We start from the raw sequence: 22,121 nt of genomic DNA on the forward strand, positions 1-22,121 counted from the left end.
TTCTAAGCCAACATTTTCTGAATTGGCCTGTGATTTTGGGGGCCAACAATGGAGGAACCTGAAATCACTGGCTGATTTGGAAAATGTTGGCTTTAACATCCCAGGACAAGTTACTTTTGTGTACCATTAACAAGTGCTAATGGTTGGAGGCCACCAAGAACCTAGGGCTTCCACAAGCACCAAAGGGATCAGTGTTTCCATTTCAACCTCCTGCCTACTCAGCCTTTGGAGATCATAGCCTTTCAGAATGATGTTTCTCTAGCTCAGTGGAACTCTGACATATAGTTAATACACCTTCTGCAAGAAGGGAAGTGGTGTGTTCCCTTCTACACTCTAGCTGCATTAATGGATCTGCAACAAGGCCTGGCTTAAGAAGTATGCGTCAGAGTGCCCCAGCCTGCCCCTTGCTTCTACTGCTTTTATGAAAGCCCAATTGCCACTCACAGATTTCTCTACCCAGAAGTCTAGAAAGACAAAAACCACACTGGAGTGGTCAGAAGTCATCTAGTGGTTTGGAGTCCAGAAAGTTGTACACAGAGAGCAGGTGGAGGAGGAAAAGGGTTAGGTTTTAGACTCCTGTGACTGGTTCTCTCCCAAAACTCAGCATGCTGGGATGGAAGGTGGGAAATGTTTGGAACACTGATCTCTGTCCCTCTCATTACTGGGCTGACTCAAGGTTAGTCAACAAGAGATCAAATGCCGACTCCGGACAGTGGCACACGTTTCCTGGCCAATCTTAGACCTCCCCTCTCCTTAATATTTGTGTACCTCACCGTGTGACCATTCCAAGCTGGGACCCCCTCCCCAACGTTTCCTGCAGTTGTAATACGCACACAAAACCCTGCTATTCCCCTGGAAACACCAACGGTTAAACGTGACCTGTGTCCTCCTTCTACAAAAAAAATTACAAAACCCCCCTCCCCACCCCAGAAAACATGCACGCGCGCACACACGCACACACGCTCGCATGCTCACACTGGAAAAACAGCTTGCAAACTCCTGAAGGTGGAAAAAGGCAACTTGCAAATGTGCCTTTGTTTTTGATATGCACCCTCCCACCCCACCCCGCCTCCTTACATCTCCCCTTCCCAAGTAATTCCCAATGCCCTCCCCCAGCTGTTCCAAAATAAATATTCTTTTTGTTTGTTTAAAAGATTCTTTTACACCTGTAAGCAAGAGAAAGAGATAGAAAGAAAAGAAAGACCATGCAGTGTGAGAATGGATGTCCCCGATCTCAGTGACTCCAGGTGGGAATAAATGAGAAGGGGCTAAGAGTGAAAATGGGTGAAAGATTAAAAAACTAATAATATCAAGAAGAACAAAGAGATGAGACTTCAGTGGTAAAATGGAGGTGTGGGCAGCGCATCAGTGAGCACATTTAAAGATAGCTTATTCCTCCATCCCTGTTTTCGACTCAGTTTCATTAAAATTTTCTTCTTCTTTTTTTTTTAAACTTTTCTGTGTTTTTGATTTTGGGTTTTTTTTTTTACAATGGTGAAGTTCTTCGGCACAAAACCGAAATCAAGACGAGGCCAACCCTCCTGAAACCTGAGACCCCGACCCGACCCCCCTGTCCCACCTCCCCATGCTCCGTGTTTCTAATGTGCTGAAAAGAGAAAGTAAGCTTAGAATAAACCTACCAACCAAAGGAGGAAATGATAATAAGAGAAAAGAGTAAACCCAAACCCAAAAGACCACAGCGCTCCTGTGTTGTCATTGTCTGAGTGTCTGTCCCTATCGCTCCTGGAGGCCGCAGGCATCAATTTACATAGTACAACCAGTAAATGAGGTTGAAGAATCCAAAGGTGATTGGAAATATGATCCGTGACCACTTGTCAATGGTGCTGACATCTGCCAGGTCCGGGATTTTGAGCTTCAGCTTAGAGGATCGCCGGCGGAGGCGGCAGTTGGCACGGTTGCGGACAGCAGCATGGTGGGTCAGTGGGACATGGCGGTCTAAGGTCGGGTGGTGGCCAAAGCCATCCCGAGAGGCCAGCTGCTTGCGGAACTGGATTCTTGAGCCTTCAAAGGACAGGACAGAGTTTCGAGAGTCGCCGACGCTGCTCATCATGTCCGTGGCCAGCAGCTCGTTGTTCATCTCCAGGGTGCTGAGGAGGATGTTGCCATAAGGGTCAACCTGAAATGGGGAAGAGAGAGAAACTGCAGTGATAGTCTGAGCAGAGCATACTCAGGGCCAGATTTATCTCTTGCATCATTCCACTGGCCTCAGGGATGGTTTTGGACTATTGTCTGGGTAACAACAATGCCCCAGGCTGGGTCATCTATAGACTGAACAATGGCCTTCTGATCTAAAAGCAAGGGATGCTATCGCTGTAGCTGAAGAACATGCTCCATCATCTTAAAGGAGGGGGTTGACTCTTTAAAGGGCTGTACGTGATTCCACCAGGAGAGGGGGACAAAGTCCCACTCTGTTAGCGCTCAATACACCTGTATCACATCCTCGTCCTCGCAGAAGAGGATGGCCCTAATGGAGCAGGGTGAAGGGTGAGGACTCTAACCTCAGGAGTATTTGGTCCTCGTGGGCATCCATTTGTGGAGGGTGTATGCTTTAGCCTAGTGTATAGTGAACACAGGGACTGTCACAAAGGGGGGAACAGCCCCTCCAGGGCGCCCCTGGACTGAACGAAGGTGATGTATCTGAATTCTCCTGCTAGAAGGTAGAAAGGGGACAAACCTGCTCCCTCATCCTCTTCTCCTCGTATCGTTGACGCTCATTGTTGGCCTTGCTGAGCCGCTCACTCTGCTTCTTCTGCTGGCGAGGGCCCCGCCCAAAGAAAATGTAATTGACAAAGGCATATTCCAGGAGCGCCAGGAACACAAAGACGAAGCAGCCCATGAGATAGACGTCGATGGCCTTGACGTATGGGATCTTTGGGAGGGTCTCCCGCAGGTGGGTGTTGATAGTGGTCATTGTGAGCACCGTGGTGACCCCTGCAATGAGAGTGCGCATGCTCCGTTACCGAGACAAGGCGATGCCACAGCACGGCACTCACTCATTCTCCCCTCTGTCTGAGCAATGCAAGGAAGGGGATAGATCAGTGTAGGGAATGAAAGGAGGCCAGGGCTCTTAGACACGCCCAGCCCCATTCTCTCCCAGCAGTTGTGGCTGCAGAGAGGGATAAGCAGGATGCTGAGAGAGACAATACCTGTTCTGATCCCCACCTCCCAACAGGAGTCACTGTAGGGAATAGCCAGGAGGCATAGTGCAAGAGGAGGGTATAAACTGTGCTTTAGCAAGATGATCTGTATCAACCCCCTCTGGCTCTGCTCCACCTCTTCGTCCCCTTCCTCCTCTACTCAGGATGATAGAGAACACCCAGCTCTGCTCTCTTCTCCTCCCCCTCCCTCTCTTCTCTGACTCCAACGTCTCCCTTCTCATCTCTGTCCTTCTTCCATCTGACTCCATTCCTTCCTCTCTGCTTGACTCGCTAATTCCCTCCCTTTCCTTTCCCACTCACTCTCTCCCCAGTTCATTTCCCTCCCCATCCAGCCCACTCGTGTTCCACCCATCTGGAAGTAAACGTCCTCAGACCTTGTCTTCCTCACCCACTCTTTCCCCGGAATCCTGAAGTGTCTTGTTCATTCTCGTGGCTTTGATTACCTCTCCTCCAGCTCCTTCCACCGCCTCTGCCACTTTGTCTTCCCCACGCTCCAGTCTCTTGGCACTGCCTTGCACAAGGTTGCTGACAGCCTTCTCACAGCTATAAGGCTCTCCTTGACCACTCTGCTGCCTTTGAGGCAGGGAAGCACTCTGCCCCCCTTAGCTTTCACAGCTCAGCTCTTCATGTACCTTGTTGATCACCCTGTCAGTGTCTCTTCTAATGATCCTCAACCTCCTCTCCTGGCTGTTGGCAATCCCCACGATTCTGTCCTCTGCTCTCTCATTCTCCTTTTCTCTGTGACCTTAACTGTGCCTGTGGTTTCAACTACAATCTCTACAACAATGGCTCTCAGTCCCAAGCCCCTCTCTCTATCTATGATGCTCTGTACCTCAGGGGAACACCCTATATCCCTATGTTCATCTTTATAAAATAATTGTGTGGTATCCAATGCCAAGTTTGTCATGTTGGGTGTCTTCGGAAGGCTCATGATGCACTGAGCATGGTTGTTATAGTGATCTTATAGTAATTGTTACAGTAATGCTATAGTGAGATTATAGGTTATAATTTCATGTATTTAGTTATGAGGCTGAAAATGTATCCTCCAAGAACAGAGAGGCAGTTTACACCTCATCAGGGCAGGTATGGGACAAACCCAGCCCAGCCTCACAGCAGCAGAAGAATCTGTTAGACTCTCGATGGAGTCACCCTCTTCCTTTGGTCACTTTGGAACTGTAATGAGGTAATGCTCACCTGACTTTGAAGGCAGAGGTGGGGCAAAGCCAAGAGGGAAGAAAGGACATGATAAAAGGGAGAGGCATTTTGCCATGCTTTTTCTCTCTCTTCCACTTACATCTACAGACACCACACCAAGCAACTGAAGCACTGATCAAAGGGGAGAGCTTGGCTGAAGGGCAACCAGCCAGCCTGCGGTGAGAAACATCTAAGTTTGTAAGGGCATTGAAAGTGTTAAGATCAGCTTAGAATTCATTTTGCTTTTATTTCATTTGACCAAATCTCACTTGTTATGTTTTGACTTATAATCACTTAAAATCTATCTTTATAGTTAATAAATTTGTTTATTCTACCTGAAGCAGTGCATTTAGTTTGCAGTGTGTCAGAGCCTCCCCTTGGGATAACAAGCCTGGTGCATATCAATTTCTTTATTAAATTGATGAACTCATATAAGCTTGCAGTGTCCAGTGGGTATAACTGGACACTGCAAGATGGGGGTTCCTAGGATTGTCTCTGGGACCAGCGGAATTGGCTAGTGTCATTCAGTTGCACAGTCCAAGGAGCAGCTTACATGCCAGAGGCTGTGCGTGAACAGTGGGGGTTCTCACAGCAGAGCAGAGTAAGGCTGGCTCCCAGAGTCAAGGATTAGAGTGACCTAGCAGATCACCGGTCCAGACAACACCAGAGGGGAACGTCACACTATCCCTGACCTCTGACCCTCTCTCTGATCTCAGATCTTTATCCCCTCTCTGATGTTTCCTCCTGGGTGTCCAGCTGCCACCCCAACCTCAATATTTCTATAAATGAATCCTTTCTCTAACACCACTCCATTGTCCTTCCTCTCACTGACCCGGTCACCCTGGACACTTTTCTCTCCTTCTCCTCCAATATCCAGTCTCTCACTTTACCCTGTATAACATCCACATCCACCCTTTCCTTGCTGCTAAAGCTCCTGTCTGTGCACTGGTTACCTCTTACTTTTATTACAGCAACCTTCTTCCTTCTGGCCTCCCAACTCCACCCCCAAAGTCTGCCTGAATCACCACTGCTGAAGTCATCTTCCTCTCCAATTGCTCTGTCTGCACCATCCCTCTTTTGAATCTCCCTATTGGCTCCCTGTCTTCTACTGTAGCAAATTCAAGCACTTTGTTATCATCCAGCCTACATCTCAGCTCTGCTAAACCTCTAGCCCTCCTCTTACTCCCTACACTGATCTCAGTTCCCTCACCTTACTGTCCCTTCTGTATCCTTCCCTCCATTGAACCGTCTATCAGGCTGCACACGCCTGTTCTGGTGTTCCAGTCACCCTCCCCTCCTTCAACTCCTTCTTCCAAACCCACCTTTTCAATCAGCTCCACCTCCTGTCTCCTGATTAAGGTTCCCTCACCCAGGCTCTGATTCAGGAACACATCCTGATTCGGGACAGCCCTTCAGCCTGTGCTTAAGTGCTTTCCTAAACTGAAGGGCCTAAATTTATTCTCCTGGATTTGTCTTGTATTTACTTAAGAGTCTGAGCTCTTCAGGGCAGGAAATGTGTCTTTACTAGAGTTTGTAAAGTACCATGGAAATTTGTAACACTGCAAACATTCCCCTTGTGCCCATAGTCATTCATTCATCATCTGTCTGTCCATCCATCCATCCACCCACAGTGCCTATCTATCCACCTAACCTGTTTGTTTTATCTGCCTCCCAGTCAATCAACAGACAGACAGACAGACACATACACACACCAGCGCGAGCGTGCGCACATACACACACTCAGTGAAAGAAATGCCATCTAAGTGATAACATGGTTATGTCAGAGGAGGCATGTTCATTTAACCCCCCATTTTAGAGTCTCATTTTGATGCTGCTGAAGTTCATGGCAAAGCTCATGATGTGGGATCAGACTCTTAAGACATAGACCTATCTGAGGGGACAAATGCCTCTTTGAGCTGAAAACTCTCTAGCTTGTTCTTAGAAAAACTGTGAGTTTATCTTGCAAAGTCTGCCAGAGTCTGTTTGTGTTGTTTTGTGTGTTACCTGAGTAGAGAACAGGTGGTTTTCACACATTAAAAGATATCCAGGTGCTTTTATATACTGGGGTAACTCCTCAAGAGCTGAATCCTGAAACTAAGTCGCCATGAACTTAGTCCTCTGGCAACAAATCTCTGACAGATCTGAAAAAATGACTTCAATGGATGAGCAGGATACAGGTGTTTTGCAAACGGCATAATGAACATGTGCACTGCTCATGCTTCCGATAACGGCTCCCTAAAAGTCCTCCTTCCTTCCCTGCACAGGTTACCTGCACTGCTCAACCATACAAAGGAGGGGAGCAGCTGCAACTGGGCAGACAGGCAGGGACTGGGCATGCTGGGGTGGGGAGTGGATGAAGATTTGGCTCTATCCTCCATAATGTTCTGATCAGCACAGCTGAGCCTGCCTGACAGGGGAAATAAGCTGCACCAGGGAAAGTGCTGGCAGAGTTTACTTCTGCCCCGCAGTGAGAGAGTAGTAGGCCCTGATTTATGATTCAGAGACTCACTATTTTCAAAACACCTACAACCTCTGCTTTTGGGACAGCATAGCGAAGCACTGCCCCTGACTAGGGGTGGCTGAAGGTGCCACTTCACCCTTAGTATGTTTCAAAGCAGAACACCTGTATGCTTGAATGTGGAGCCTCGTGGAAATACAAGCCGGTGCATTGATTCCAGCGATTAGATGTGTCACCTGTGCATTTGTTTGCATGTCTGTTTGATTGCTACATCGCACACAGCTGATAACTACAATAACTGCACAGAGGTCTGTATACCTGGATCTCTGCATATTTGAACTGCATCTCACTAGATGTGTTGTGATATCTTCAAGTTTGACCCTCTTGGGAGATAACAAAAGGTGCAATGTGTATTTACTTTGCCATGGGATCTCTATCACTCTTTTAACCACTGTGTTCCCCTTTTCTTTTTCAAACAATCTCAGCCCACTCCCCTCCCCAAAGGAAGCCCTTATGGAGTGTAAAGTGAAAAAGGACCTACCCAATGCCACCCGGGCAGCAGAAGCATCATAATTGATCCAGAAGGAGACCCAGGACAGGATGGTGATGAGGATGGAAGGCATGTAAGTCTGGAGGATGAAGTAACCAATGTTCCTCTTGATCCGGAAACTCAGGGATAAGCGGAGATAAGAGCCTGTCAATCAGATACCAAAAGGAGCTGTCATTTGCGGAAGGGCCAGGGTTGCAGGTATGATAAGGGGGCAGGAACAGGAATGGGAATCACCTGGGAATCACTCATATCTCTCCCTTTTTAGAAGTAACGCTGGGGAAGGTCAGGGGAGGTAATCCCGCTATTCTGCGTTTCCATTGATGGCATAAATTTATCACCTTCAGGAAGAGCCTCTTTGGAGCCTGGTCAATTGGGCCCACTGCCTTGAATCTTTAACCACCTTGAGTGGTTAGGAGCCCAGGCTTTCTGAACATTAAATGGGAACAGATTCTCCCATAAGCAGTTGCAGTTGGAGAAGACAGAGGATCTCTTCTGCTAGATACCATGTGCTCACTCACAAAAATAAGAAGAAAATTTACTTCTAAATAGCTGAAGGCAGTGTGTTAGGCAGCTGCTGAGAAAACTCGGGACTGTCCCAACCACAAGGTTCCTGTTCAGCCTCACTGCTCAGATGAAACTTCCAGTTTCATGCACAATCTCTTCCGTAAAATGCATGTGCCACTGTGAATCTTATTTTCCCCATGCAGGTACCATAAAGGTGTGTGCAAACTGGGCAAATGCAAATAGTTTAACTGTGCAAGTCTGTAGAGGACTCCGGTAAGAACTCACCCTTCTGTAACTCTCCCCTTTGCTATGAAGCTGAAAATACAAGAGGTCACCCTGTTTCAACTGCTATCTTAACAGCTGAGGAAGGGGATCATAGAATATCAGGGCTGGAAAGGACCTCAGGAGGTCATCTAGTCCAACCCCCTGCTCAAAGCAGGACCAATCCACAACTAAATCATCCCAGCCAGGGCTTTGTCAAGCCTGACCTTGAAAACCTCTAAGGAAGGAGATTCCACCACTTCCCTAAGTAACCCATCCCAGTGCTTCACCACCCTCCTAGTGAAAAAGTTTTCCTAATATCCAACCTAAACCTCCCCCACTGCAACTTGAGATCATTACTCCTTGTTCTGTCATCTGCTACCCCTGAGAACAGTCTAGATCCATCTTCTTTGGAACCCCTTTCAGGTAGTTGAAAGCAGCTATCAAATCCCCCCTCATTCTTCTCTTCTGCAGACTAAATAATCCCAGTTCCCTTAGCCTCTCCTCATAAGTCATGTGTTCCAGTCCCCTAATCATTTTTGTTGCCCTCCACTGGACTCTTTCCAATTTTTCCACATCTTTCTTGTAGTGAGGGATGATGTGTTATGACAAAGGGACCCTCAAGGCTGGCAACCAGCTTAACTGGGCAGGCAGTCTAGTTTAATGGTTAGGGCACTAGACTAGGAAGAAAGAGACCTAGGGTCTGCTCTCAGCAATCGTCTTTTGTCTCCTTGGACAAGTCACTTCACCTCTCAGTACCTTTGTTCCCCTCCCACTTTTTGTCTGTCTGATATTGTAGGCTCTTGGGGGCAGAGACTGTCTTTCACTATGTGATTGCCCAGTTCCCAAGCCAATGGGGCACCCAGCTTGGTTAGAGCCTCCAGGCAATACTGTAATAACAACTGATGATCTTGGCAGTGGTCTCATGTAATTTAGAAGGTCTTAAGAGCCAATGTTTGTGGTTTGTTTTTCGGCAGTGCACATATTCTAGATAAAATGAAGTCTGTCACCAATCACAGCAAATTTTCCAGCTGGCAACAAATAAACCATCAGATGTCCAGTCTTACCAGCTCCTTTCCCCATGACACACAGGCAGGTTTGCTTCTCGTTCATAGGTTGCACACTTGTTTTTATGGAAATGTTTTTCTTCGTATTGTTATTTTTATTGGAGCTTCAAGAGCCACTTGGAAATCACATGGAAAGAGTGGTAAAGGTGGGAACCTACCAATGAAGCCCTGTTTGAGGGAAGTCAGCATTTTGGCCTGGCAATCTTGAGGGTATCTGCAAAAAATTGCACCATTAACCTCTTGCTGTCTGAGGGCATGGATCTGAAAAAGCAGGGTTGGTAGGATTGGAAGAGAGACCAATTTTCCAAAGTGGCACTGCAAGATTAGAACCCAGGTCCTCAAACATCCTAGACAAGTGCTTCCGCATCTAAGTTAGAGAAGCAGCTTCACTGACTTGCAAAGAGAATCCTTTATATGTTCCCCAAACCCCTTTGCATGGAGCCCCACCTGTGGTGAAGACCACTTCTCTGGTGACCAGTCTCTGCTCAATGATGGTGAACTGGGGCAGCTCCAGCATCTCCATCCCCGTGACGGCCGAGTTATTTCCTTGCCAGAAAAACACAATGTCATCGACTGTGTAGCCATCTGTGAGGTGAGGAAGCACAGTACACTCAGAGTTAACAAGTCCTGGAAATCAGCACCTCCATCTCCATGAAGACTTTTCCCATGGGACTCAAATGGTGTCCATTTATCAGGGCATAGCAGCCATTCCCCACCTCTTGATGAACCTTCACTCCTTAGCCCAATTTGATAGAACAGCTACCTGGAGAAAGAAACAAATGGCCAAGACTCCTTATGAAGACTATGAAGTGGAAGGTGAAGGTGGGAGCTGACCCCTAAGACAGCCACACAATTCTTGGTTTGCTTAGACGGGATTTGTACACCAGAAGCCTCTCTCACAAGCAATATGCACATCTTTTCCTTGGTGAACTATTTCTGCATGCCAGCAGGGGGAGATCACACAATGCTTTTTTGATGTGGCCCATGAAAATGGTGCCTATCTGTTTACAAAATACAAGAGCAACAAGGTGGTGGATTATGAACAGCAGCACTAACAAAAAAACCTCCAAAAAACATTTGGTCCTTTCCCCTCCAGACTCTCAACAATTTCACCTAGGTCAAAATGTGAGCCTCTTTGATAGGCAAATGCCTTCATTAAGCAGCCATTTAGAAGAGCTTTAGTGGGAGAGAGGGCTGGATGGCTCTGGAAGATAATAATGAGCTATCAAGTCTTTCATTTCAGCATAACTGGTTGAAATGCAAGCCTGGTCCATCATTACCTAATGCAAATCCCCCTTTGGGTTTGGTCCTGCACTGTACGCATGTGGGAAACTGCACGTATCATCACAAGGTAACAAATGCTGGGCAGGACTGGGTGTGCAGGGGAGCCCAATTAATGGGAGCACTGCTGAGCAACTGCCAAACTACTCCTGTCCAGTAGCAGGAGTGAGGCCAACAAAGGACGCATGCAGCTAAGTGTCTCACTGGCATAATGATCACACACCCATTCCCTGGCCTGTTTTTACCTCACACCCTGAGAGTAAGTGTGCAAGGGGTTTATTATTTCTCATTGCAGAAGACTCCTCCCAGTGGTTCAACCTAACTTGCATCTGAGAATAGCCTCTGTTCATGACCATCACACTGCAGCACAACAGCCCTGCAGAGCATGCAGGTACTTGCAGCATCAAGGCATTTTGCTAGTTAGTGTGGAAGGGACTGGCCGTTCTTAGTGGGAAGGTGTCCACAACATATAGCCAAAATCACAGCTGGTACCAATTGTCAGTAATGTCCACAGAGAGGCCAAGAATTAAATGGACTATAGAGACCTATAGGGCCCTAGAGGTGTATAGTCCTTCCAGAACAGAGTTGAGGCAAAGTATGGTGGCAAAGCTTGCACTGTCTCCGTACCTGCCCTGTAGATAAACAGTGAGACACTTAACCTTAGACATCATTGCATTTATTCAAAGCTGCTTTAAAAAACATCCACAAATATTGGACCAGATCCACAGCTGGTTAAAACAGCATAGCTCCATTGACTTCAATAGAGCAAACCTAAGTTCCATCAGCTGAGGATCTAGCCCATGAAAGCTCACTGCTTCTGTGCATTGGGTTGGAGGCTCCAGCTGAGCCCATTCTTCCCTCTTTTGGGAGGAGAAGATCTGCACGACACTTGACTACAGTCACTGGTAAAACTGCCATCGGCTAAAGGACAGAGACAAGTCATAAGTCCACACAGACTCATAGTGTTTAAGGCCAAAAGGGACCATTAGATCATCTGGTCCAAGCTCCTGTATATCACAGGCCATTAAATTCCATCCTTTGACCCCTGTATTGAGCCCAGGACCTTGTGTTTGTTTGGCTAAAGCATCTCTGTCAGAAAGGTAGCCAGTCTTGATTTGAAGGCATCAAGAAATGGAGAATCCACTACTTCCCTTGGGAGTTTCTTCCAATGGTGAATCCCCCTTGATATTAAAAAATTGGGCTTAATTTCTAAATTGAATTTGTCTGGCTTCACCTTCCAGCCATTGGCTCTTGTCCTGCATTTCTCCATTAGGTTAAAGAGGCCAGTATTTTCTCCTCACCAAGATACTTATATACCGTAATCAAGTCAGCTCTTAATCTTCTTTTTGATAAGCCAAACAGATCAAGCTCTTTAAGTCTCTCTCTGTAAGGCATTTTCTCCAACTCTTGAATCATTTCTGTGACTCTTTTCTGCGTCCACTCCACTTTAACTGTGGACACCAGACCCGGATACAGCATTGTAATATCAGTGTCACCAACACCGTGTATAGGTAAAAATCCCTTCCCTATTCACTCGCTATCCCCGTGTTCAGACATCCCAAGATCACATTAGCCCTTTTTGCCTCAGCATTGCACTGGGAGCTGGTGTTCAGTTGCTTTCCCACTATGACCCTTCAAACCTTTTCAGAGTCACTGCTCTCCAGGGTACAGTCCCCCATTCTGTAGGTCTGGCCTACATTTCTTGTTCCTAGATGCATATCTATGCATTTGGCGGGATTAATACACGTGTTGTTTGTAGGGGCACAGTTTACCAAGTGATCTGCATTGCTTTGTCCTTATCATTATTTACCATCCTGACACTCTTTGTGTCACCCACAAATTTTATCAGCAGCGATTTTATATTTCCTCGAAGATCATTGAATCGTTGAATACTGTTGGGCCTAGTGCTAATCCCTGAGGAACTCTACTAGAAATCCCCTCATTCAGTGATGATTACCCATCGACAATGACTTTTTGAGATCTGTCAGTTAGCCAGTTTTTATCTATTTAACGTGTGCTCTGTGGATACCGTATAGTGCTATTTCTTTTTAATCAGAATGTCAAGTGGTACTGAGTCAAATGCCTTACAAAAGTCTAAGCATATTACATCTAACCACCAAACTTGTAATCTGTCAAAGAATGAAATCAGGTTGGTTTGACTATTTTCCATGAAACCACGTTAACTGTATTAGTTATATTCCTATTCTTTATTGGTTGAATCCCAGATCAGCTTTTCCATTACTTTGCCCAGGATTGATGCCAGGCTAACTGGCTAATAGTTACAAATGTCATCCCTCTTGCCCTTCTTGAATATTGGCACAGCAGTCAGGAGGGGCACGTGAAGAAGAAGCTACCTTTCAGGATGCAAGCACTCAGCTCACAAGGTTATGAAAATGTAGCCTCACCTCTTTATGACAAACTCTACTGTGAGTCTTATATGACATCCCTCCCCTCATCCAGCTTGATCTTCCCACACCATTTGGGTACTAATCATCTAGGTATACCTCACTCGGGGCTTGCCTAGACATGCAGCAAGCTGGGGGAAAATCTACCATGCACTAATTGTCTGTGTGGTCCCTGGTGCCGTGCTCTGAAAGTTCCATAGTGGATTTTGATCTACTCCCATTTCAAAGGGGGATAGGTCAGTGCGTATTAGGGAACTTCTAGTGCACGGCATCAGGATCCCCATGGACAGTTAGCACATTGTAGGCTACTGCAGGGTAGATTTCCATCCCAGCCTGCCGCAGACTAACTATTCATCTAGACAAGCCCTTACTCAATTCCCTGCCATTGCAGAGGCCTCAGGCATTGGTGCACCTCGGTCCCTCCCTTCTCTGCCTGTGGTACACAACACTTTAGTCCCCTCAGGGCTGTAATGCTTTGGCCTAATTCTGGTTGTTATTTGGCGTGGAGATGGTTGGTGGTGTTCAGTGGTCTGTGATATGCCAGAGGTCAGACTACATGATCTAGGGTTCTCTTCTGGCTTTAAACCTCATGACTCTGCAACCAGCCTATACTATCATAGCCCTCGTTGTTTGGAGCAGAAGAGAGGAGCTAAGGGGGCTACAGTTGCTGATGGGATTCAGGGCAGAACTATCGATCTGGCCCCCATGCCCAATAGAATCATCAGAGCAATACACTGCAGAGATGTCCCCTCACACCGCTGCTCCATGCAATTAGTCCAAGCCTCCTTAATCCCTTGTATCCGAGAACTGGCTCACTGTTGGATTCACACAAACATCATCACACTATTCGTGTCCCAAATTTGATCTATCTTGCAATTGCCATAAGCTGATGTGCCGGAGAAGAACGTCTTCTGGATTCTAACTGTCCACTGCTGGCAACGCTGGCGCACAAATGAGAAAGGAAACAAAATGGAGCTGTGCTAGTTTCCGACGCGGCAAATACGTAAAAGACAAAAGAATTAAAGAAATAAATCCTCGTCTGCATTGGTCTTTTACATACTGCAAGGAAACATAACTCTGATGCTAACAAATTAGCTTGAGCGTATCCCACTAAAACCACAATCACAAGATGGGGAACTGTGGGCAATTCTCTGCCTTCTGTTTCCTTGGTTCTACTTTAAACTATGCTCAATATACTAAGAGACACCAGCTACGACATGTCATTACTGCCTCCATCAGGACTTAATTTACATTCCATTATGCACCATGCTAAGGACTGCAATTTGCAGTTTGCCCTAACCAAATCAAAACTATTGCTGGAACTTAGGCTGCCCGGCGCAGGAAGCATTATGATGGCAACATGGACATTGCAGACTGTGGACATAGTGGGGACATTCCTTATGAAAAAGGAAAAACTCCAGACACTTCATCTTCACTCTTGTGAGATCTGTGGCTTTGGGCCGGTCCTGTAGGATACTGCATTTTCATCTTTCCCCTCCTGCAAATATTCAGTAGGCTAGAAAATGCTGCTGGTGCTAATGGCAGCTTCTAAAACCCTTGCCACAGTGAGTAAGATTTTCAATCTCACCCCGATGCTGGTGCCCTGGTATCCTCTTTCCTGACTCTCCATTGCTGGAGGTTCACCTGAGTGGCTCCCACCCTTCTAAAGGGAGACCGAGAGGCCAGGCCAGACTCCTCCATATGCCCCAACCAAGCCAGAATAGAGACAAATGAGTGTGGAAGTCACAGCACTCAGTCAGGGGGAGAGGGCATGCACTGCACCAGTGGGGAGAGAGCGAGAAGAAGGCAGATCCCCAGCAGCAATCAGTGGAAAACAATACAGACTGGAAGGGGAAATAACATGCAGGGACCCCCTGCTTTCCCTCCTCTTATGACATGTGCAATGCTAGTCCTAGGGGAGGCAGGGGAAGGCACGAGGCATACGCACAGCTCTCAATTTCTAGCGTGCAGTTCTGCTGGTCCAGAGGGTATCTCCTCAGATCCATCATGCAAGCAGCTGTGGTGGTGATTCTGAAAAGGAAAAAAAATATTAAAGGAAGACATGAAAGTCAGGCAGCATGAGGAGCCGCTGTTTCTATGGTAACCAGGGAGCGCCATGGTGGGGAGGGAAGTATGTGGGGAGGGGGAACTGAATGAAGCTCACCCTCAACTGCATGGCTTAAGTCTTTCGTGACTCACGTCATCCAGGCTGCCTCTTTATTAAAGAAGGGGGAGGCGCGGGGGGGCTGTGTTCCCTCTATATATACATGAGAGAGAGACAGACACTGAGAGGGGCAGGGATTTTGAAATGAGGGAGGAAGAGAGACATTTCTGTCTGTGAAAGAGAGAGAGCGAGGACAACCATGCCTATAAAAGAGAAAACGTGTGTTGATTAAATTGCTCTGCATTGGGGCATAAGGAAGAATAATTTATCTGATTATCTGTCTATTCAGCCAGCCAGCCAGCCAGCCTCTCCCAGTCACCATGACATTTGTCTATCACCACCCGTACCCTTCCATCTAATCTTTCTATCACTGAATCTGATTATCCAAATCCCACTTCTTTGAACCTCCCTTTCTAATGAATTGTATGTCCCCTTGTCTATCAACTCTCAATGATGTTAACGTATGGGGCATAGCACAAACGGGTTGCGTTGCGAAAGATATGCATGTGTGTGTTCGCACACAGTATCTCACACAGCTCCGATGTGGGGGTGTGAGAGTGTGTGGATGGGGCTGTGCACGTTTGTACGCGATGTGCTGTGTGCGTCGGGGAGGGTGAATGTGAAGATATGTGCCTTTATGTTTGTGGGGAGTCGGACTGCGTGTGTCACATGTGTGAGAGGGGGAGCAGCAGGTGAAAGAAAGATGGGGGGAGGTGTTCTCTCTGCTGCACTCTTTTTGCATGTGGCCTTCATGCACTTCGGATGGCAGGGGGGCAGCTGAGGGGGGACAGAGCAAATCAGTGTCTAGTTAACCAGCCTGGCAACATAGCACTGTCCTCAGAGTGCGCTGCCCCTCAGACATGCCGGCTTTGCTCCCCCTCACCTGACTGCCCAATCTCCTTTGAATGCAATCTCCTTTCTGTGCAGTGTGTGTGTGTGTGTGTAGCTGGAGGTGAGGGGGAAGGGTTGGTCCCCCAGCACCCCTTTCAATTAACCATCTGGAAGGCATTAATCAAGCAACACATATTTTAGGATGCAGGCATAACCAGTGAACTGTTAACAGGGAAGCTTTGTTATCTTCTGAGCCCTGTGGCCTGGGAGGTGGAGAGAGGAAGGGAGAGAAAAAAAGGGTGATAAAGAATGAGGAGATAGAGAGCCAGAGAGAATGAGACTCAGATCAAGCAAAAGAATCAATAAGGAAGGAAGAGATAGAAAGCCAGGGTGTGGGTGGGGGGGTATATAGAGATAAAGGCGGGGGGACAGAAAAAAGAAATGGAGAGCACTCAGCTGAGCCAGAGATGCACTCAGCGAGAGAGCGCATCACTGAGCAGCTGTCTCTTTAAGAAATCTTGCGTGCTAAATTTATCTCTCTGCTGTCTGTGAAGACTGTTTGTAGGAGATGAAGCCTTGAGGAGAGCCTTTGCCACTGCCTGCCATGCTATAAATAGATCTGGAGAGACTGAGGGAATTTATATATATCCTCACGGGGTCTAGATACAACATTGCAACTGCCCTTTGTCAGAGGAAAGGGCCAGGGTGGGAAGGGAAAATTAACCTGTTAATCTGAATGCTGGACACAGCAGAGGGGGAAAATGAGCTGCCTAAAACTGATCACAAATGACTGTGTATTTCATTTATTGCTTTAGCAGCTGTCAAACTTTGCACCTCCAACTGGAAAGCTGGAAAGGCAGTGCCTGTCCCGTCTCTTCTCAGCAGTCTCGCTGTGGTCAGGAAACATCTCAGAGGGGCAGAGATGAGGTTTCCATGGGGCATCCATCCCTACTCGAGACAGACCTCGGAGTCGGCACAGCAGCAAATGCAGGCGTGCGCCAGGACCGATGAGTTGCAAATGTGCATGACTCATCCACTATACCGCACACGGCATATACTGTATATATTATGCCACACCTGTGGGAAATAGCATCTACAAATGCATTCTCTGATTTTCCCTAAAGTGCAAGATGCAAAAATGTATTAAATGAACATTTTCCACCCCATTTGTGGGACCCTGTGGGCTAAAACCTTCCCAGAGCCTCTGTCCTAACTATGCCGAACCAAGGACAATTAGGGGAGGGCTGCCCTGATTTTCAAGTGACCCTCTGGCCTCCCAGCAGGACTCTGCCATCACCTGCAGTGCTGGCTTCAGATCCAGAGCACGACATGGCATGCTATGGATACAACACTCCAAAGGCCAATTCCATTCTAGGTGTAAATCTGGCTTTCAGTGGGTTTACTACAATTTACAGTGGCGTAACTAAGAGCAGGATATGGCTCCATGCATTTTGGAGCAAATACAGCCACCAGTTAGGGATGATCATTCTTGTGCAATAAACAGGATTGAGATTATATTGGCCCCAAAGAATCAGATAAATTGCCCCCTTCCCCTCCAAATTAAACTACAGCCCACTGGCTGGCCAGCAGCATGTGCCATGCATGCCTGATTACATGCCCTCCTCCCTTTGCATGTTGTGATGTTACCCACGGGATCGAACAGGGGCATGGAGGGATGAACCTGCCCCAGAAGTTGGTGGTGAGCCTGCTGCTTTTTCAACATTCATGTGCTGGGATCCCCTCTATCTGTATCACCTGGACTCCAAGAATTCTGCCTTACTCCTCTCCTGGATTAAAGTCAGTAATGGCACGGAGAAAGGTAAGCGTCTGCACCAGCTGCCTTCATGCCTCAGATATGGCACGGATAAGACTGGCCATATGCCCTCTGCTGCCCAAAGACAATGCAGGCATGTGGTTGAACTCCACCCCTGGAAGTGTGTTTATGCTGTTAGGGCCTGATCCAAGGCTTTGGCAGCCCATGGTCTCTGCCTAGGTGGTTACATAGGTAGCCCATTTGGCTAAACCTTCCATTTTGCCTGCTCTATTGTGTGGCACATTCAAGGAACTGTAGGTCTGACATGGCTCATTTGGCAGTGACTGAAAGCCATGACTATCAACCAGCTTGTCGGTGGCCTACGCGACAGGAGCTGGTAGGACTCAGTCTCACTGGTGCCTACATCACAAAAACCAGAGCTGCCAAGATGGTCCAGAGCAATGCTGGGGCACGTCAGTGAAGGGTTTGCTCTGCCACTGACCATGCTGTACCTGCTCTGTGCATAAAGCCTATTAGTCTCCAGCATCTATCACATGCACTATGGTGACTATTAAAATGATATATCCACTGGGCACATGTAACAAATCCACATGGGAGGATAGATAGATCTGTTCATTATATAATATGGACTGTTGGACAATGGGAAGAGGGGCAGGAGAGATGAGAGAGCGAGGAATGACAGGGGAGGATGGAGGAGAGGTGAGATAACAGAGCAGGTGGTAAAGCACAGGAGGCAAATGGGGGAGAGAAGACAGAAACCGATGGGGATCCAGAGAGATAGTGAGGGGAAGGAGACAGGAAAGGGATGGCAGGAGAAGAATGAGAGGTTAAAAGACAGAAAGCAGAGGAGGAGTGGAGTCTCCCCCTGTGAGAAGGGAGGTGAAGAGACAGAGAACAAACTATGCCATGGTAAACAGTTACCGACAGAGCGCACTGCCTCCAGGGGGAAAGACAAAAGAGAAAGGGAGAGAATGGCGGGCGGCGGGGACAAAAGGGAAGGATGTCACATTCTCTTTGACATTAGAATTAGACATTGGAATACCGCCAGATTATATAATTTATTTATTTTTTAATTCAAAATTTGTGTGGTGTGAAATTTTGCCTGCTTTGATGGGAATTCGTAGAGATGGTACCCATCCGAGGGATAGACTCACCAGCCTCTTGCATGCAGTATTCAGTGCAATGGCCTGATTTCATGGCCTGCCACTGACCACAAATGCTGGCTAGCCTTCTGCGGCTTAGACACAATCACCCCTACTACTCTAGCCCCACCCCCACTTTCCTTGAAATCACAATCTCCTCCCCCCACATCCGTCCCCAAGAGGATTCTGCCCTTCCATGTGACTCATTTCTGCTCAGCTCGGACAGGCAAAAGAAGTCACACAGAGATGCTATTTCTCTGCATTGCTGGTGAACAAGACAGCTTTCATTTGGTGGGAGATGGAGGCTAGGACAACTCTGGAAATCTTTTTAAAGGAGGAATCTAGCCCAGGGATACACAAAGCACGTTGGATAAAAATCTGTGGCTGATGCATGTGTCCCCACTGCCCTCTAGGGGACGGAAACAGAGCTGACTGTGTGTCATAGACACCATAATGCTAGCAGCTAATGGAGATTCTCCTTCAGCACAAGTAGTAGTGGCATGTGCCTTGGCAGTTGCCACCATGAAGCTCTGAGTAGTTGTGAAATGCCAGGATGAAACAGCTGCAAAGTTCTAAGTTGGCTCTCGATTTGTTACAAGATGAATGGATCCCAAGCTGCAACTGGAGCGTGAACCAAACCTTACAGGAATACCCACTTAACATAATCTTCTCATTGTCACGTCTGGGCAGCAGCAGCAGGAGGCTGTTCTCTCTCTATGAGCTGCCAGGCACCCTGATCTCCCACTGAATTCAGAGAAACTTGTCAAACTATTCCTGGCAATGGTAAAGGGGACACTGTTCTCATGAGATGTGCAGCCTGATCAGAGGTCTGGACACAGTTGTGAGAAGCATCTTAACTACTGGGACACATCAGATGGAACCGTTGGGGTTTTCCCATCGCTGATGTAGGCAGAGAGTTATTAGGCTGTGTGTATGTGAAGGGGTGTGAAGAGTCAATTTAACCTCCTAATACTTCCGCTTATCATCATGAGTTGAGAGGGATCAGGGGGCTTTATCCTGCCTCATCTCACCGTAGCTCTGGCAGCACTCCTGAATCTTAACATGTCTCATGCTAGGGGCTCCCCTCTCCAAGAGAATCTGTCTTTTCCCCCTGCCTAAGTGTTCCAGCTCAGACAGACACAATACCAGCCATTTTGTTTCCTTCTCTGATCCTCCTCATTGCTGTTTGTTTATTAATGGCTTCTTCTGTCTTATGTAGAGTGATTACATCAGATCGCAGACAAGGAGGGAAAGAGCTCAGAGCTGCTATTAAAAACCTGCCATATTCAAGTCTCTGCCCATGCTGCGAAGCCTGTAGATCAGTTCCAGCATTCTTGAGCACCTGGTCCTGACAATGGCCCTGGCTGGACCTGCTTTTGGATTTGGATTTCCCTTCACCCTGCTTTTTCCCAGTTGTCTGTCTCACTTGTTATCCCTGTGCCTTGTGCTCCTCCCTTGATGAAAGCAGCTCCCTCTGTCAAACTTCTCCATTCAGTTCATTCAAGCCCTTTTTGGCCTCTCACCATCCATTTGCCCTCAGTCCCTTCATCAAAGGGGGCAGGGGAAGAACAACTCATCAGCTGGCACAGTAAAGCAGCAAGCACTTCATCAAAACTTCCATTGCCTTCAAAAGAAGCAGGAGCAGATTCTTAATGTGGTGTGTGTGTGTGTTTGCACATGCATGAGCATAGGAGGGAATTTTCTTCCTTTGAGGTCTTCCCAAGTAGAAGAGGTACCTCTCCTCCTCAGTGTTCCTCATCACTGCAAAGCCTGACACTGTGACACTATGAACTCTGCCTTATCTTCAGAAAGTCCGTCCATGGTTGTGAATGAGAGAGAGGAACACAGCACACAATTGCCAGTTCCTGCAAGTGAGTGGAGATGGAGCCAGCTCTTGGTTTGCTCATTTATTTCAGTGTATGAAGTAGGTAAGTACTGGTACAAACCCTAAAACACACACAGTTGATATCAAGAAAAAAAAATCATGTTTTGTCTCGTTACCTCTTGACAGCAACTTCTCAGCTGCTGCCTGAGCCACAATGTCCACACTGCTGTTTTTAGCACACTAGCCCGAGTCCCGCTAGCATGACTCTGTCTGTCCAGGCTGGCAAACTCACTTCCTGTTGCAGTGAAGACATGCCCATTTGGACTCCTACTGACTTTAATGGGACTTATAGAGGCAAAATTATTAATTGCTCAATGAGAAAAATCTCAAACCTTTAACCTTTCAAACTCTCTCAGAAAAATATGCTGGCAAATGTTGCTTTTTGCCTGGCAGTGAACACAACTTCTGAAGCCCCTGAGTGGTTTACAAATCCCTGGTGAATCCCTATTCTTCCCTTACTATGGTGGTGCAGCAAGTTAACACAAGCTGCTATTCATGGCTGGAATGCACAGCCTCAAACGTCTCCAGCCACAAAGCTGAAAGAGTTTGTTTTCTACTCAGCCTCTTTGTTCCATTACAAAGTCGCCACATGATTGGCAACCACTTCTCAGGATTGAGGGACATTGCCCAGGTCTGGAAATGGAATAGCAAGGGGGTGGTGCAGATCAGGATTGAGGTGAGTTGCAAAATTGTGGGGGAGAAGGCAAGTTTTAAATCCTGGGGGTGCAACAGATCTAGACTGAAGTACACTGACAGCACTGTGCGGTACCTGGGACTGGGACTGGAATAGCCCAAGGTCAAATGTAGGGACTAAGGAGCATTGTGAGAGCTACTGTGTATGGTGGAAAGTAGCTTATATAGTACTGGCCTTCACAATGCCCAGCAAGAAGATGCAGTTGCTTATTCAGCACTTTTGGCTTGATTAAACTTCTGTTTTGCTTATGATATCTTCCTGGCATCTCTCCCTTTTTCATTGGGAGAACCAAAGTTTACCCAATGGCTCTTGAACCCCAAGAGCAAGGACCTTTTTCACAGTAGCTCATAAAGGGTCTGACATTTGCAGAACATTTGCCCCAGGTTCCAGCCAAGCTATTTTGGCTTTTTCCTTTTTCATGGGACCATGGGCATTAGAGATGTCACCCCCATGTCTCTTCCCACACCACAACTTCCCAGACTCCTCGCCCCGGAGCTTTGGGTTACCTTCCCTACATATTTGCATTTTTTCCTCTAAATTGAATCAGGTCTGGTTATTTCCTGCCCTGGTGTATGACTCCTCCGGGATTCCTGGCATTACAGATTAGAGGTCCCATTTGTTTATGGCCCTCCAACTAGCTCTCAGTCCAAGCCAATACGAATTAGTTGTGGAATAAGCTTTCATCAGACGTTGCGTATCCAACACATCCCCAAGACAAAGCAATATTACATC

General features: G+C 47.2%; 1 protein-coding gene across 1 annotated transcript in view; it reads right to left on the reverse strand.

Moving 5' to 3' along the window:
- Positions 1–1,140: 1,140 nt before the first annotated feature.
- Positions 1,141–22,121, reverse strand: part of GABRQ (gamma-aminobutyric acid type A receptor subunit theta) — an 87,970-nt gene continuing 66,989 nt past the window's right edge. The window contains exons 5-9 of the mRNA XM_073358834.2: positions 14,848–14,930; positions 9,661–9,798; positions 7,373–7,525; positions 2,696–2,952; positions 1,141–2,137 (exon numbers count right to left, since the gene is read on the reverse strand). Coding sequence (XP_073214935.2) covers positions 1,760–2,137; positions 2,696–2,952; positions 7,373–7,525; positions 9,661–9,798; positions 14,848–14,930 — 1,009 coding nt within the window. The 3' untranslated portion in view covers positions 1,141–1,759. The remainder of the gene's footprint in view (positions 2,138–2,695; positions 2,953–7,372; positions 7,526–9,660; positions 9,799–14,847; positions 14,931–22,121) is intronic.

This window comes from Lepidochelys kempii, chromosome 9 (assembly GCF_965140285.1).
Source record: "Lepidochelys kempii isolate rLepKem1 chromosome 9, rLepKem1.hap1, whole genome shotgun sequence".
In the NCBI taxonomy this organism is placed as follows: domain Eukaryota; kingdom Metazoa; phylum Chordata; order Testudines; family Cheloniidae; genus Lepidochelys; species Lepidochelys kempii.